The sequence below is a fragment of the Priapulus caudatus genome, unplaced genomic scaffold, assembly GCF_000485595.1.
Source record: "Priapulus caudatus unplaced genomic scaffold, Priapulus_caudatus-5.0.1 Scaffold217, whole genome shotgun sequence".
NCBI classification, from domain to species: domain Eukaryota; kingdom Metazoa; phylum Priapulida; class Priapulimorpha; order Priapulimorphida; family Priapulidae; genus Priapulus; species Priapulus caudatus.
Window position 1 is genome coordinate 81,161 of NW_014577278.1, and position 17,046 is coordinate 98,206.

A 17,046-nucleotide genomic window follows, 5' to 3' on the forward strand; every position below is an offset into this window, starting at 1 on the left:
TACCTTTACTTTTTTCTTTTTTTCTTTTCCTACGTACTACATAGATCCCGACCGACTAACTACCTACCTACCGCCCTACGATAATACCTAACTACACAATATATATACATATATATATATATATCACAATATATATATATATATATATATATATATCACATTAGCTCTCTACTCTCCTTCTCTCTTTTCTTTCTCGTTGGTTCTCTCTCTAACCTACTAACATAGCTATTGTTCATCCAAAGAAACTGAATACGCACACCATATCTTCTATATACACCAGCAAGGGCAATCAACACTCAGCTAGATCTACCATGATAGTGCTGAAGAGTGAACGTCAACAGTCTCCTACCTTCATCGCCCTTCTCCTTCACCGATTCCTTGTCACTCTCATCCGAATCTCTCTCCTGCGAGGAAAAACAAAGATGTAAAAGTTAGGAAACACGTTCACAGTGACGACAGATGATAGAAACATGTACGCGGGGCAAGAGCAGAGTCGCTGTAGTTACTCCAGTAGTAGTTATAAAATGGAGCATGAGTAGTAGTTATGATTGTAGGTATCAGGAGCAGGGCAAGTAGGTATAATTATAGGTCTAAGGATCGAGCAGGAGTGGTAGGTGTAATTGTAGGTATCTGCTACTCGTGTAACTACAGAAAGCAGATATATAGACGCTACTGATCATGGTGTGGTAACTGTGAGACAACGAGCATAGTTTGTCTCGTTATAACAGGCGATAACTAGCAGCTGCTATGGTGCCCGATGCACGTACCTGAGGGGTAATAATCAACTCTACAAGCACAGCGAATCATTTATTTTACAGTTAAAATTTTTTTCATATCAATAATATTTTTTTCTCGTATTTTTGAACTTTATATCAGCCGTGCACACGCTGTTATTACTAACAGTAACTGACGAATTTCACGGACACATAGAAGGCTATTAACAGTATTAAGCATTATGATTACATAATATAAGATAATAAAATCATGGAAAAGCGTTTGCATAACATAGCGAGACATGAAAAGCAGTTTTACAAGCCCTAATCTTAGCCGAACTTAGGGATAGCTTCACATTAGCATCGATTTCAAAATACGGCTGCCATGCAAAATAGACAAGGGTTTATCCTTTGAATGGCTAACTTTCCTAAACTGCAATCTGAGGACATTTTACTAGCCATACATGCGCTACTCGCCTAGATGACATCTTGGGAAGCTCAAGCAAATATTACAGCCTGACTGAGCGATGAAATTATAACGAACTATGAATATGAAAAGCTCAGATTCTTTAGCAACAATATATAGGTCATGCTTGCGTAGGCATCATCCCAAGTTTTTCCCAATTACCTTAATCAATTCCAATTGTGTCTGAGTAAAGAACAGATGAATGGGGAAAATGCGATGAGTGATACAAAATGCAGGTACGTGTGTAACAGACAGATGGAGACAGAGATTGATACCACAGACGAGCAAAAGTATTTTTTACATTTCAAACATGAATTAAATGCGCCTTTACGACTAGTCTACATGGATTACTCGTGAGAACTAGTTGTGAAACTAAACGTTAACAAGACTAGAAAGTGCAATCTGACACGACAATTAACACATCAACTGTTGCAAAGAGATCATTAGCAGATACGTGCTTAACTCCCTGACAAAACGCCCTCAGTTTCAAAAAAACATTCGTGATGCTTTTAGACTCAGAATACTACGAATATACTATCATGTCCTACATTATTTCCCCATAACATGCATCGCGCACGCGGTGGCATCGTATGCAAACATACAATATGCATTGCATAACATACCTTAGACGTATCCCTGTTGTCATAGGAGATGTCAAGGGAGGTGTCTCTCGCGAGGGAGGTGTCGCGCGATGGCCCCAGCTCCTCCTTCAGCGCGTCGAATCCTGATTGGTCGAGCGCAGCCTCGGCTGCTGCCCTCTCTAGCTGGTCGGTGACAAGCTCAACGTTATGCATGGAGCGGCGAACAATGTCGTCGCGGTTGATCTTCCTGAGCGCTTTCTCTAGCGCGTTGCCTGTGAACGGCGAGCAAGACAGAGAGAGAAGTGAGTTAACCATAATCTTCTGCAGGTCATGAGCAGCAAGAGAGAGGGAGAGAGCGAGCGAGAGAGAGAGCGAGAGAGAGAGAGAGAGAGAGAGAGAGAGAGAGAGAGAGAGAGAGAGAGAGAGAGAGAGAGAGAGAGAGAGTGAGAGAGCGAGAAAGAGAGAGCGCGAGAGAGAGACAGAGACAGAGAGAGGTGAATTACGATAGCTCCTCTGGAAGTCACTAAGTACACAGTCACATACCCCACCCAGAAGATCAGTAGGAAGACGAAAAAGTGGTAGAGGAGTCAGAGGAGAAGAAGGAGGATGAGGAGGAGGCAGAGGAGAACGTGGCAATAGAGGAGAACGAATAAGAAGATGAACAAGAAGGAAAAGAAGAAGAAGAAGAAGAAAAAGAAGAAGAAGAAAAAGAAGAAGAAAAAGAAAAAAAGAAAAAAAAAGAAGGCAAAGAAAAGGGAGGATGATCAAGAAGAAATCAAAGGTGAAGAGAAAGGAAAAGTGTAAGAAAAAGAGGACGAAAAAAAGAAGTCGACGTGAACAAGGAGATACGAAAGACAGAAGACGACAACGGCATCGAAGTAGAACACAGCAACATCAGCAGCATCATTCACGCACCTGAGGCGAGTTCTCTCTTCTGCACACGCCAGACCTTCAGCATCTCAAACGCCTGCGCATCGAGGTTGCTAGGATGTTCCTCCTTGATCTGCTGTATCTGCGTCTCGGTGATGTCCAGCTGCAGTGCCAGCATCACCCAGTCATCCTGCAGCTGCCGTGCAATGTCCGACAGCTTCAGCTCTGCCTTCGTGATCGTCTCCTTGTGCGCTGCAGCAAAGATGGCCACCGCCGTCATGAGAGAGCTGTGCAATTATTTGGAGGCCCCAGGGAGCTTGTGCCATTGTTGTCAGACAGAATTTAGTAGCAGACGTTACTGACTGTTGTACCAAAGGTGAAGCAAGCAGGAGAGGAGACAATGTAGCCTACCTGAGGCTATCTCAATGATATTTAGCAAGCATTTTTGGCCAGTGCCATTGATAACTGTAACTGTTAACATAACTGTTAACATGCTGCAGGATCCGCAAAAAATGTGCAATAACTACGTGCACGTAACATCAGTTGCGGGGGAAATGCTGAACACTAACGCATGATTTCTTCACTCACCGATGCCCATCTCGTGCAAGTACTCGTATTTCTTCTCGATGGTAACGGTCTCCTTGCTCGGTGAGTGCGGGAGCCTCTCCAGCTTCAGCTGATGTTAGAAAATAACAGCAATTACGCGTGTGAGAACAGAGAGTCGTGTACAGACAGATAGCTCTACCACCGATGCGCTATCTAGCGCTTCAGTTATCTCTGCATTCAGCACTGCACGCGTGGTAACAAAACCACTAGACTATCTCACACCTAAATCTTGGTGTGAAGTGTGCCGTATTCACGTTAATTAATAAACCATTCTACAGTTTAGTAAAAAAGCTTGCTCGTGCTGATTGACTCTTGTCATTTCACTTACGACAAGGCCAGTGATCGTAGTGACCCATTGCTAATTACAATCAACCAGTACAACCATCGAGAAGAACCATTGCTAATCTTAATGTATTAACTGAGCTTGACTTGCTCTGTTTTGTGTTTTCTCATATTTTGTACCTTGTAATGTGCATGTGAACATATTTTAAGGTATCAAACCAATTATTATTATTATTATTATTATTATTATTATTAAAAATGTTGTTATTGTTACCGTGCTATAAACAACAACTAAATAGGGTGACATTAAATATAATGGTATTATACTTACAGGAACGTAGTCTGGCAGCATAATGTTGAGATTACAGATAGGTGTCTGGGCAGGTTCTCCCTTGCCCACCTTCTGCTCCTTCATGAATGCTATCCTCGCTACAGAAAACCCATATACAAACCATTAAAACCACGGACACGAATGTACAATCATATGCGAGCACGTACAAACATGTACATTCCTCGCTTAAAAATTGCATTCAATTACCTCACTGACAAAATTTACCCATTACATGAAATAACCAACATGGCATGTTTCTTTACCTACGTTATTTTACGTTGACAAGACTGTGGGCATTTTTGGTGAGAGGACAATTTCAAACAGAACAAATGAATCCAGTGATCCTGCACGTTTGTTTTAGCGTGTCACTGGTCCGGATTGCGAACTGTTGACCCTACTAGTGGATTTGAAGGGGATGTGAAACAGAGACAATCATCTTGGTCAATCGCAGCTCATTGCTAGGGAAGGTGATTACTGAGGTTGGTTGCTAGGTAGGGTTGCTAACGTGGTAGGTCACGATGACAGGTGAGACTTAACAATGACGCATAAGATGCGTGTTTGCGTTTGTTTCCAAGGATCAGAATGAAGAAATCGCCACCTGGAAAGATTCACCTTAAACAGATGCACCCACAGCTGTCTCTGCCTCGTCTCACAGATCTGACCACGCGTTCACACTCACCCAGCGCTTCCTGGATCGCATCTCGGACCCGAACGATGAAAGGCAGACGGTTTTCTTGGAATGAGAAGAAGTGAAGGAGCAGCTGCTCTCCGGACTTTGTCACGGGCACAAGGTTACCCGCCATCTCTATGAACTGAGGCTTGTCTTCGAGAACCTAACCCGAGAGGAAAACACACGTGGAGAGAACATTAGATAACAGCCGTAGACAGTAACGTCATAAGTATAACATTGTAGGATTGTCACAACCTAGCGTGAGACGGGAACACATGTGGAGGGAACTTTAGATAACAGCCATCATCAGTAACGTCATAAGTATAACATTGTACATTTAAATTGTCACAACCTAGTGTGATATGGAAGCACATGTGGAGAGAACATTAGATAACAGCAATCGTCAGTAACGTCATATTAAAGTATAACATTGTAGGATTGCCACAACCTAGCGTGAGACGGGAACACATGTGGAGAGAACATTAGATAACAACCATCATCAGTAACGTCATAAGTATAACATTGTATAGGATTGTCACATCCTAACGTGAGATGGAAACACGTGGAGAGAACATTAGATAACAGCAATTGTCAGTAACATCATAAGTACGACGTCGTGCATCTATAATGTCACAACTTTTGAAGAAGCGAGGTGAAGTGTTGTGCATACGATTACAAGATTTCAGACTCAGTTAATGATAAGTTGTGATTTTCGTTAAAATATGGCTGCACAGCTCAGTGTGACAGCTTCTCCATTAGAGGATCGACTCCTCATCTCATTTTCGTGGTCTACTCTTTCCGAAATGCATTCTCCTCACGATTGCAACGTGGTTTGGATATAATGCCGAGGGTGACGTGAGGAGACAGATACAGCTTGAACAAGTGGCAACTACCTACTCACACAAGTTACCAGTTTCATCGTTTGACCTACAGACAGCATTCTCTACTAACTCTGCCAACTTTAGAAGCCCCCCCCCCCTTCACCACCACATCCAACGTTCAGCACCTCCCTACATCATCTGACCCTCACACGCAGCGCCCCCTACACACACCTCAACGTCGCGGCTGCGGGCAACCTCGGTGAAGTGTTCCTGACACTCAAGCGTCTTCTCCATCTTGTCGTCGGTCATGCAGAAGACACGCAGCGCCCCCTCTTGGGCCTCAGTTCGCTTTGCGAAGACAACAAACTTGGCCATGAAGGGAACGTGGATGGCTTCCCTGTAGAGCTCGCCCGCCAGACGCCCTGCCTCATTCGTCTGCTGACAGTCCATCAACCAAAACCTAACAGTGCAGACAATACCCCATTTATGCTACACAGCAGCGACGATTTAAAACAAAAACACCGGCTTGAAAAAATTGAAGAACTAATGGCTTTAGCTTAGTGCTGGTTTAAGCTGCTAGATGGCTGGTTTCTTCGTATGCTGGCAGTGAACCAACCAGAACCTGACGGCAAAGTCAGGATTAACAAAGGCCGTTTATAGGGGAATAACTGGTGACTCTACCTGGCTGACACTGTAGTTGTGAATGAGACACAGTCGTTGACAAAGGTGAGAGGAGTTGTGCCGGTGATGTCTTCCCATTGTGCTGGCGTAGAACCACCTGAAAATTCAATATTTGGACAAACTTATTCAAAGATCCTTTCATTTGCTATCAGTATTTAAACACACGTGCAGCAATGATGCATGCCATTAAAGGAAACAAAATGTCATTTTTACCTGTAACCTTTCAGTGGCTTTCCATTAATCAACCTCTTACCGTCAGGGTATTAATAACGCCTAACGGATTTACCTCAACATCTCCCCGCACGCTCGTCCACCTGGTGGTGTCGGCGCCATGTTGCCTTACTGGGTAACGTGCCGGGGGTGTCTATATTCAAGCCGGTACGGGAGATTACCGTACGCATATATTTGCTAATATATTGACTAATCGTGCGTCAATAAACTCAATATTCACAGAGAGTATAGCTAAGACATGTGTCTATAGGTATCTAGAATTTTAGAAATGTACTCATCTGTAATTCACTTCCGCGCGCATATATTTGGCATTTGCTAATATATTGACTAATCGTGAGTCAATAAACTCAATATTCACAGATTCAAGCCGGTACGGGATATCATTTGCATAATATATTCTAGATATCTATAGACACATGTCTTAGCTATACTCTCTGTGAATATTGAGTTATTGACGCACGGTTAGTCAATATATTAGCAAATATATGCGTACCGTAATCTTCCGTACAGGCTTGAATATAGACACCCCCAATCGTGCCCTCGCTCCCTCGACACAGCCATACATGCGTGCGGCGCCCCCTACCTGTGATGCTGCACAGTAGCCGCAGTTTAGCGGCCTCGTTGCCATACTGGTTGATCACGCCCTCACTTCCCCCCCCACGCATGGTAGCGCCCCCTACCTGTGATGCTGCACAGTAGCCGCAGCGTAAAGCCGCAGCGTAGGGGCCTCATTGCTGTACTGGTTGATCATGCCCTTGCTGGCGGCCTGCGGCAGTGGAATGGTTAACGTGATCGGCTTGTGGAACTTGCGCCGGCGCGGCTCGACGGTGACGATGGGGCTTACAGCAACGCGGTTACCTAGTCGCTTCGCCACCAGCTCGCTGGGGATCGGTTGTGCCTGCAGAGAGGTCGAGAGCATTAGTAGGAGAAGGGCAGAGGTGTAGATAATCTAGAAGTGATAGAGGGAGCACATTAGTAAAGAGGTCTGGATGGCTCTAGGAGAGCAATAGCGAAAGAACGCTCAGGGTAAGTGAGAAATGATAGTGCTAGCAGAGGGAAGGTCCGGATAACTGGGGAGAGTTAGAGCATTAACTGAGGGAAGGTTCAGTTGAGAGCAAATGACCACAATAGCACACGGGTAGATAGACAAGGTAGAGATGATGGAGAGTGAGAGCAATAGCAAGGAGAAGGTCTGAATAGCTGTGGAGAGCACTAAGCATTAGCTGTGAAGTCATGGAGTAATGAGGAGCTACAGTATGAGCCAGTTTCCATGATAGATGGCCCCACGAGTAATAGAAACACTTGAATCAGCAGGATGAACACAGGTACGTTTGAACTCTGATCCTTAATACGTCATTACATACTCTCATTGATTTTAAGCCGTATATTTATCTGCACAATTTAAATTTGCGTCCGAAATTAAATTTAACAAAAAATAATTTTTAAATTAGAATTTAAATTACTTGCTTACTTATTTCGGCCCGCGAAAACAGCTGGCACCAATGTACATCGTGTACTGACACATGCTGCCACCTACCTGCAGACCGACGCGAATCTTCTTCGTGAGAGCGCCCTCTGGGAACATGGCTTGCACTTGCGGCACGACGGTCGAACTGACCATGCCTCCCTCGGGTCCGATGGGACGGTTCTCCTGGTGTACGCGCGTGACGATGGCGAAGTAGACGGGGAAGTCATTGGTGAGGATGCGGGTGATGCGGTTGGTGTGCAGGTCCTCTATAGCATCCAGCTCTGTGTGTGTGCGAGAGAGACTACGTTATATGGAGAAACGGGGGAGATCGGGAGGGGAATAGCAAAAGGAAAATGGAGAAAGAGCAAGAAAAATAAAAAGTGCAGGAAAGCACAAGAGAGGGAGAGAGGAAAATGGAGAGAGCAAGATAGTCGGGGAAGAGAGAGAGAGATAGATAGATAGATAGATAGATAGATAGATAGATAGATAGAGAGAGGTGGGGAGAGAGAGCAGAACAGAGATAGAGAAAGAAGGCAAGGCAGACAGAACAAACATCAGCAAGAGAATAGGAAAAAAAGAAATTAAGTGGAAAAAGAAAGAGTGCTAATAAGCTGCCATTATCTTCTCCATCGCTCGACACAACCGCGAAAAACAGGCAACCGGCAGTTAGATGCGATATGATATGACTACTAGGCACTTTAATTTAATTTTTTTTTTTTTTTTTTAGGGTTAGGGTTAGGGTTTAGGTTAGGTTTAGGGTTTAGGTTAGGTTAGGGTTAGGGTTAGGGTTTTTTTTTTAAGTGCCTAGTAGTCATATCCTAAGTGCCTAGTAGTCATATCATATCGCATCTAACAGCCGGGTGCGAAAAACAGACTGTCGCTCTTCTAACCACCACGGGGCACCGAACTCACGACACCATTTTTATGACAATTCCCGCCACTAGATGGCGCCACGTACCTTCTCCTTCAAAGCTCTCGTTGAGCACGTCCTGCACGGCGTTCTCTGTCGCCTCTAGCGTGTGCTCGCGCCAAGACTCTCCATTGTCGCTGCGTAGGATCGTGATCTCACGCTCCCGGCCGCGCAGCGACGCAAAGTGCGGCACCTCAATGATGACGGGCCTGCATGCACGAACAAACAACACTCAGAACAAACAACGTTTCGAACAATAAAGTTCAGTGCAAACTACGTTTAGAACAAACAACGCTCAGAACAATAAAGATAAGTGCAAATTATATTCAGAACAAACAACGCTCAGAACAATAAAGTTTTGTGCAAACAACGTTCAGTACTCATTCAGCTATTCTGAAGAATTCGGTGCTAGAATAGCCCAAAGAACGTTAACGTGAACCCTAATGCTGGAATTCATGGTCGTGATACTTTGCGATCTACCACAACAGCATCAGCAGCAGCTGCTGCCGGGGACATCAGAGTGGATCTCTGCCACATGGAGCCAATCAGCATCTCTTGCTACATGATAAGACCCGCCCTCTCTAATTCAGACATGTCTAATTATTAGTAGGCGTGGTCTGCTGATTGCAGTCTAACTGCAGTACCTCAGCTATACCAGCAGCCAAGGAGCGGGCGAGAGACGATGAGAAAGAGAGATAGAGAGAGAGGGGGAGGATGACTGAGACACATAAAGAGGGAAGAGGGAGAGAGAGAGACAGATAGAGATGGTGGGGGAGATGGTGTGTGAGAGAGTGAGAGAGCAATAGATGGAGAGAGTGAGAGAGCAATAGATGAAGAGAGTGAGCGAGAGCAGGAGAGACAGCAAGAGAGGGAGAGAAATAAATGAAACCTGCTTCTGTTTTCCTGGAGGAGTTTTCCCGGGCTCACATGTGCAGCCTATTACCCCTGCCTTCCGTTTGGCGACTGGTTCCGTTTATCATAATTAACTTAAGGAGAATCCTGGAGTTCTCTGGAAGTAATTTTACTACGGACCCCGTCGACTACTCATCATAGCATCAGGAGGCAGCAGCTGCGGTTCCACTAGTTGTGGTGATGATGAATGAGATGACGTCACGCACTCGTGGGTCGCTGTTTACATTTTTTAAACGATTTTTGTCGGCGGTATGAAATGAAGAATTTACCGACTTGTTGATATTCGACCACTGTGTTTATAGCCTGACCGAGAGGGTCAGAAAATGCCCGGACACCTTCCTGCAATGCTAACAAGAGATGGGTCTCATGTTAACCACCCTTCTAGCAAGTGCTTCTCCCTCTAGCAGCCAGCATGCATGCTCCCCTCTGCTAGTTATCTCCGCCTCTCACGGGCTAATTCCATTCCGGGTAACCGCCAATCCCCTTTCCCTGTCATCTCTTCCCGGTCACCTCTTCCTCAAATCAACCCTCCCCCTTCCCCGTAAAACCTCCCCACCTCCCAATGACTATGACCCACCCGAGGAACTTGGCCCCGCTGGGTCCCATCTCAAGCACCCTGCTAGCGAGAGCTTCTCCCTCCATGAGCGGCGGCGGGTGGATGATCTTCTCCTTCTTCAGGAGCTTGCATGTGATGCGCATCGGAGCGGGAGCCTTCCGCGGCGGGATGATGATGCGCACGCCGGAGTGGCGGCAGCCGCGCATGGCGCCCCCTCGTGCGTCCACCATGAAGCTCACCAGGAAACTGTAATAGATAGAGTTAGAGATTAGTGCAAGGAAGTGAAGCCAATGTTATAGGCACGACAGCAAAGTTGGCAAGGAAGAGAGTGGGTGAGAAGCGCGCCCGAGAGAGTGTGGCAGAGAGAGAGAGGCGACAGAGAGAGAGAGTGGGACTGAAAGAGAGTAGTAGACCGGTGAAAAATGGAGTGAGAGAGAGGACGGGGGACGGGTACCACGGAACAGTCGTGTAACATATTATCTCCTGATATTATCTATTGCACAGGTTGGCATGTATTTAGAATGTTTATGTTCGTGTACCAATTATTGTACTATGCGTGTGCTGGTTGACTGCATGCCGTGCTAGATAAGTTAAACGACAGGGCATGTACATTACGGTGACGTGCACGATGCACGCACATTGGTGACGTGTACGATGCACGCACATTGGTGACGTGTTTGATGCGCGCACATTGGTGACGTGTCGATGGCGTTGGAGATGCACGCACTTCGCTTACGTGCAATATACACACACCCTTGACGTACGAAATGCGGACAACCCAGGCGCATGTGTCTACGCTCTTCACCAAAAGTAATCATAAGCAAGAGTTTTTTTCCATGAGTTTCCGGCTCTGCATCGGTGAATCCCCAATACAACAGCCGAGAACCGTAGTAGGGAGTTTTTCTTCCGAGGAGCAGCCACCCACATTCAGGCATCGCCATTGCTGCCACCGCTAACCGGTGTTGTGATACACATGACGGCTGTCGGTGCTAAAAAACAAACAGGGAATTCCCTCATTCCCCTCTCTGCTCTCTGCCATTCACCAGCTGCCTTCGCAAGTGAAAAAAAATCACTGGGGAAATGAGTGAGGCGTATAGCGGGCATGTTTACAAGCTGTTAGGCCCAACTCGCCGGTTTATTTTTATATACGCGCATGTACTCTCTTTCCAGCGCGCGCTCTCTCTTTCTAGCCACGTACCGCCTGTGTGTGTGTGTGTGTGTGGGTGTGTGTGTGTGTGTGTGTGTGTGTGTGTGTGTGTGTGTGTGTGTGTGTGTGTGTGTGTGTGTGTGTATATAATAGTATATAATATATATATGTTGTGTGTTGTGCTGTGGGTGTTGTGTAGTGGTGTGTGTGTGTGTGTGGTGTGTGTGTGTCGTGCGTGTGTGTGTGTTGTGTGTAGTGTGTGTAGTGTTTGCGCGTATACGTGCCGCCTACACGTGGGTGTACGCGTCACTGCGCGGCCTACGCCGTGTGGTGTATGGCGCTGCGTGTGTATGCGTCTGTGTGTTGTGTGTGTTGTGTGCCGTCGCGTGCGCGCGCTGTGTGTGTGGTGCGTGTGTGCGCTGCGTGCGTGGCGAGTGTGTGTGCGTGTGTGTGTGTTTATATCCATGTATGCGAACTACCAGGGGTCACTCAACGTAGCACGTATTAGCCTGCTTCTATAGCGGCTCCCTACCGACGCTCTGCGACATTTTCCAATTTAAATGATTACGGACACGAATGCGCCGCGCGTCGGCATGGCAGCCTGTGTGAAGTCGGTCTACCACGGGAGAAAGAGGAGGATGCACGCTGGAATGCTTTCTGGCAGCGGCGGCAGCAAGCCAGTAGTAGCAGTAGTGGTACGCAGTACGGCAACGTAGAGTAGTAGTAGTAATGTTAGTAGTAGTAGTCAGTAGTAGTGAGTAGTAGTAGTAGTAGTAGAAGGAGTAAGATAAGTATAAGGATATAGTTATCTTACTCCTCGGTAGGTAGTAGTAGCAGCGAGCACGCCCCACCAACACCACCCCCACAGCAGCAGCAGCAGCAACAACAACAGCAATCAACAGGCTTCAGCAGCAGCAGCGAGTTAGCAAACCAGCAGCAAGAAGCAACAGCACCACCACACCACCACACCATCGCAACAGCAAGTAGACGCAGCAGATTCAACCAGCAGACAGCAGCAGCAGCAGGCAGCAGGCGGCACTCACACCTACTAATCTTAGGGGCGCCCGTATACAAGGGCCATTAGGTCTGACATCCCCGTTAGCATACAGTGCGTCAGTAACCAGACGTGAGACAGCGCAGGCTAACCTAGACAGAGGGCACTCACGGAGGAGTGGCTCATCCTCCGCGAGCATGTAACATGTATGTGTTACAATGCGTGGCTCGGCGCTCGCTGCTGGCTGCTGCCTGACTGACTCGCCTGCCTTGCCTGACTTCGCGCTCGGATGCGTGGCGCTGCTTGACTCGCCCGCCTCGCTGGGGTTGCTGCTGACTCCTCGCCTGCTGCTGACTCGCCGGCTCCGCGGATCTCGATAGCGCTTACCCGATCGCCGCCGCGCCGGGCTAGGCACACACAACACACACACACAACACACACACACACACACACACACACACACACACACCACACACACATTGCCGGACCACCGGACACACAATACACCCCACCACATGGCACAACACACACACACACATACACACACACGCACACGCACACACACACACGCACACACACACACACACACGCACGCACACACACACTCACACACACACACGACCGATTACATTACCTCCCCTGCAACTCCGTTGCGCGGAGGTAATAACACCGATGCTAACTCACATGGTAACCATGCAGTGACCACCGCAGCATTCCATGGTCAACCAGCGTTCTCGATCCTGACTAAAAGTCCTTCGCCCTTACACGCACACTAAAACTCGGCAGCCGACGTTAGATGGGCGCGTTGACCTTAGTAACCCCGTCAGAAACTTAGAGTAGAGCATAATTGATCTGATTTAATCCTGATTTAATGTATGCTGAAATTATGAGTGCCTACAACAGAACTGTAACGATACTAGTGGCGAGAATAGCCGAAAAATAGTCTCGGGAAATAGATAAAGAATAGGTAAACAAATCTTACATCCTAACCGCTACTTCTTATGTTTCACTAAGTTGTTTAGTCGATTAGTCCAACGGGTTTACTTCAGCATTGTAAGTATTTGGTCATTAGTCACGGGGCTTACTATTCCAATACCACAAAATTCTACGTGCTAGTCGTGTTGTACATTACAGGAAAGTCGTAAAATATGGACGACAGGAGATAAGGTCGCAGAGGTTGTAACGTAACGTCTTGTCGTAAATAATTATGAGCATCACTAGCGTACGATCATGCGGATTTTTTGCATATTCGCCAGATGTTACAGCTATTTTTTTTTTCGAGGCCGCACACACGTGTGAGCGATGTAATGCATGCTAGTGACAACCGTACGTGTAGCATCTATTCCTTCTGGTACACCATCTGCCCAGCTGACAACGTACGTGCACAAGCGTGCACCGCAGACTCTGCGGTATCAGTAGCGCGCTCGCACATTCTGCACCGTCTTATCGTTACGTTTCCGAAAATCCGAAAATCGCTTCTGAATTCCACCGCTGACATCTATACGCGACTACACGCGACATCCCACAGCGTGCCAAACTTAATCTTGCTCTTACTTAACAGACTTGCTCTGCCCGCGTAACCCTAGAGAAGACAACTTTGCTTGTCTAGGCCCTGCGTAGTTAGCCCATAGCCCTAGTAGGTGTCCATGTACCTCCATGCAGGTACACATATAGGCGTCTATGTAGCCCTATGTAGGGGTCTATGTATGTGCCTAAGTAGCCCAATGTAGGTGCCTAGCAGATGCTTATCTAAATGCCTATGTAGGCGTCTATGTAGCCCAATATAGGTGCATAGTAGGAGCCAATGTAGATGGCCATGTAGCTGCCTAATTAGATGTCTATGTGAGTCTATGGGGGAGCGAAGGTCGCACATCCGTGACAACACAACAGACAGCAATACAATAAAAGGCAAGCGACGACCACACGAAATACACACGAATACACGAATATACACGAAATACACACGATACTCTGCGCGTGTGTGATTACGCCCTGATGCATGCAGGCACTGACCCCACGGCAGCTGTGCGCCAGTGGTGACGGCAGAAGAGTTACCTACCCGGTTCTATCCATGATGGAGGGCAGCCGGTGGTACATGTACCACAGCCACGGCCAGTCTTCCTCCCAGTCCCAGTACATGACCGGGGGCCACTTCCACTTCACGTGCGAGTACGAGCGTTCCATCTCGCAGCTTCCAACGACGTTGATAACGAGATATATATGTATATAAATATATATGCAATATATGTTAGCTAACGATAGCTGAGAGTTGATTAACGAGGTCCCTGTACGTACGACTCAACAGCTCGACCAAAGGAGAGAAGATAATGTCACAGTGCGACAACGTACGCCAGATGTGCGCGGTCACGCGTCACGACACACGGTCTGTCACCGACGACGACACGACAAAGAGACGTGATGGACTCTCGTCACAACTTGAATGTATCTGATCACTGATGACGACACCCTCTGTCAACGAACACGACACAACGACGTGACAGAACAGTAGATCTCTATATATCCTTCCTCAATTAACCATCCGCAGGATGACGGGTTGTCTCTTGAATCTTGTTTCGCGGGTTCGACTGTCCCCTTCCGCACACCCTCAAAGTCAACGTCTAACCACCAACGTCCACCCGAGCAAGAACTCACGGACGCACACTCACTCAGCGAGCACTCCAGTCCGCGGTTCAGCCTGCCGATGACAGCATCCCTACAGCCTCCACGGTTTTTGTATCCGGGTTTTTTTTATTGCAGAATGCTAGCAGCAGGTCAACGCGATAGAGAGAGAAAAAAATAGATAGAGAGACGCAGCTAGAGAGAGAGAGATCAGGAGATACCAGACAAGCAAGACCTACGCGTGGCCGGGCGTGTGGCCAGACTGTTAGAGATATCTCCACGGTAGAACCAACACTCTACCGCCAACAAAATATATCGAAAATAACTTCAAACGAGTAACTGACACTGGCGTGGGGTGGCGTGGCGTGGCGTGGAGGGGTTTCAACGGGTGGCTTGGAGTCATCAAAGTCACCAGACTTGTTTCCGAACACATTCATTGCCGGGTGGCTGTCTATAAGACGTCGGAGAAGCAAAATGCCAATTCCAAATAAACAACTATCGTTATTTGCGTGCCCGTGCCAGTAAAATACACACGTGTTGGTTCATCCAGGAGATACACGCCCGATCTAACCCAGCGATGAAATAGGGGATGATCTACACCGAGAAACACCTAGAATTTTTGTGTAACCTTTATGCACTAATGCTAATGTTATGCATTAAAATGGCACTTCCTAACGAAATTGCCAGGGGTAAAGAATTTGCAACAAGCGAGCAAAGTGGCAATAAACTGCATCTTTACTTCAAACGAGTTCGGGATAACCAAACACGTTACAACCAACTATCCGGATAACCAAACACGTTATAACCAACTATCCGGATAACCAAACACGTTACAACAAACTTTCCGGATACACAAGCTCCTTCCACCGAGCAGACTTTATCGAGAAAAAGCACACAAACAAACCGCGATGCTCATATCACTAGCAATCTCCGAGATTCCAGTATACATCCAAGCAGCACATAGCTCTCATGTGGGAAGCTTCACTCGTTCGCAGCACGTAGAAACGACTGGCGGAAGATTGAGAGAGAAAGTAAGCCTGCGTGAGAAGCCATAAGCACGCAGGAAGCAGCAGCAGCAGCACAGAAGGAGTCCGAGCCAGCCGAGGTGCCCACAAGCAACCAGCGAGCACACACACACACGCACTACCTACACGAGTGAAGCCAACCACAGTTATGATGCTGCTGCTGCTGCTACTGTTAGCGGGGCAGCTGCACCCCGCACCTCAACACGTCCCGCATGCCAGGGATTTAGGCACACCCCCTCTCCCTACACACACGCACTGACGCACGTACGCACGCGCGCGCAAAAAATGTATACACACAACACACACTGACACGCACGCACTGACACACGCACGCAAGCACGCACGCACGCACGCAACACACAGAAAACACACACACAGAAACACGCACACGCACACACACGTGCACACACACATACATACACAGAGATATACATACATACACACACGCATATACATATACACACGCACATACACACGCCGCCCATACACACACTGGGGTTCTCATACATGCATCCATTAACCCATCGCCCGGGTGCTGAGCGAGCGACCTACTCCCACAGAGTTCACACCCACGGCATCGGAAGGCTCTCTCTCGCGCTCTCTCTGTCTCTCTGATTCTGTCTGTCTCTGCTTCCCCGTCTCTCTCACTCACTCTGATATACTCTACAATGTCATATTCCACTCTTACAAAATCACACGAACTGGAATATTTCACACGAACGAGGCTGGTATTATAATTTTAAACCGGGATACGAAACAAGTGTATACGAGGGAAGGGGAAGAGGGAAGATGGGGAGAGAGGAGTGGGAGCACGACGGGGAAGTCGAGGTGAGTAGGGGGTGATACTGCGCACACATCATCATTTATCATTCGTATATTTTTTTTCGCGGCCCTGCCTGTCAGTGGTACGCGGCATCTTCCCAGCTTCCTGACCGGGAAAAATCTGGCGCGGCCACGCTTCTTAGACTTCCGCGGAATCCGGTCCGGTTCCAAACTATCTAGGTACGCGCGTGTCGGGCACGCGTCTTGGCGGCGTGTGGGGACAGACTAAGTTCGCACACTGACCGACAGACTATCCGTATTTTGTTTTCTCGGCGTGTGTCTAAGTGAAGCTGCTTAGCAGAGTTTTGCGAGCAGAAGTAACCATAGACAAGCGCACAAGC

General features: G+C 47.4%; 1 protein-coding gene across 1 annotated transcript in view; it reads right to left on the reverse strand.

Annotated features, from left to right (window-relative positions):
• LOC106807469 (ankyrin-2-like) overlaps window positions 1-17,046 on the reverse strand; it is a 136,454-nt gene that overhangs the window by 52,545 nt on the left and 66,863 nt on the right. The window contains exons 20-32 of the mRNA XM_014809802.1: window positions 10,120-10,344; window positions 8,679-8,839; window positions 7,790-8,001; window positions 6,980-7,150; window positions 6,836-6,869; window positions 6,022-6,118; window positions 5,572-5,800; window positions 4,529-4,682; window positions 3,850-3,947; window positions 3,219-3,306; window positions 2,676-2,882; window positions 1,803-2,032; window positions 350-404 (exon numbers count right to left, since the gene is read on the reverse strand). Coding sequence (XP_014665288.1) covers window positions 350-404; window positions 1,803-2,032; window positions 2,676-2,882; window positions 3,219-3,306; window positions 3,850-3,947; window positions 4,529-4,682; window positions 5,572-5,800; window positions 6,022-6,118; window positions 6,836-6,869; window positions 6,980-7,150; window positions 7,790-8,001; window positions 8,679-8,839; window positions 10,120-10,344 — 1,961 coding nt within the window. The remainder of the gene's footprint in view (window positions 1-349; window positions 405-1,802; window positions 2,033-2,675; window positions 2,883-3,218; window positions 3,307-3,849; window positions 3,948-4,528; window positions 4,683-5,571; window positions 5,801-6,021; window positions 6,119-6,835; window positions 6,870-6,979; window positions 7,151-7,789; window positions 8,002-8,678; window positions 8,840-10,119; window positions 10,345-17,046) is intronic.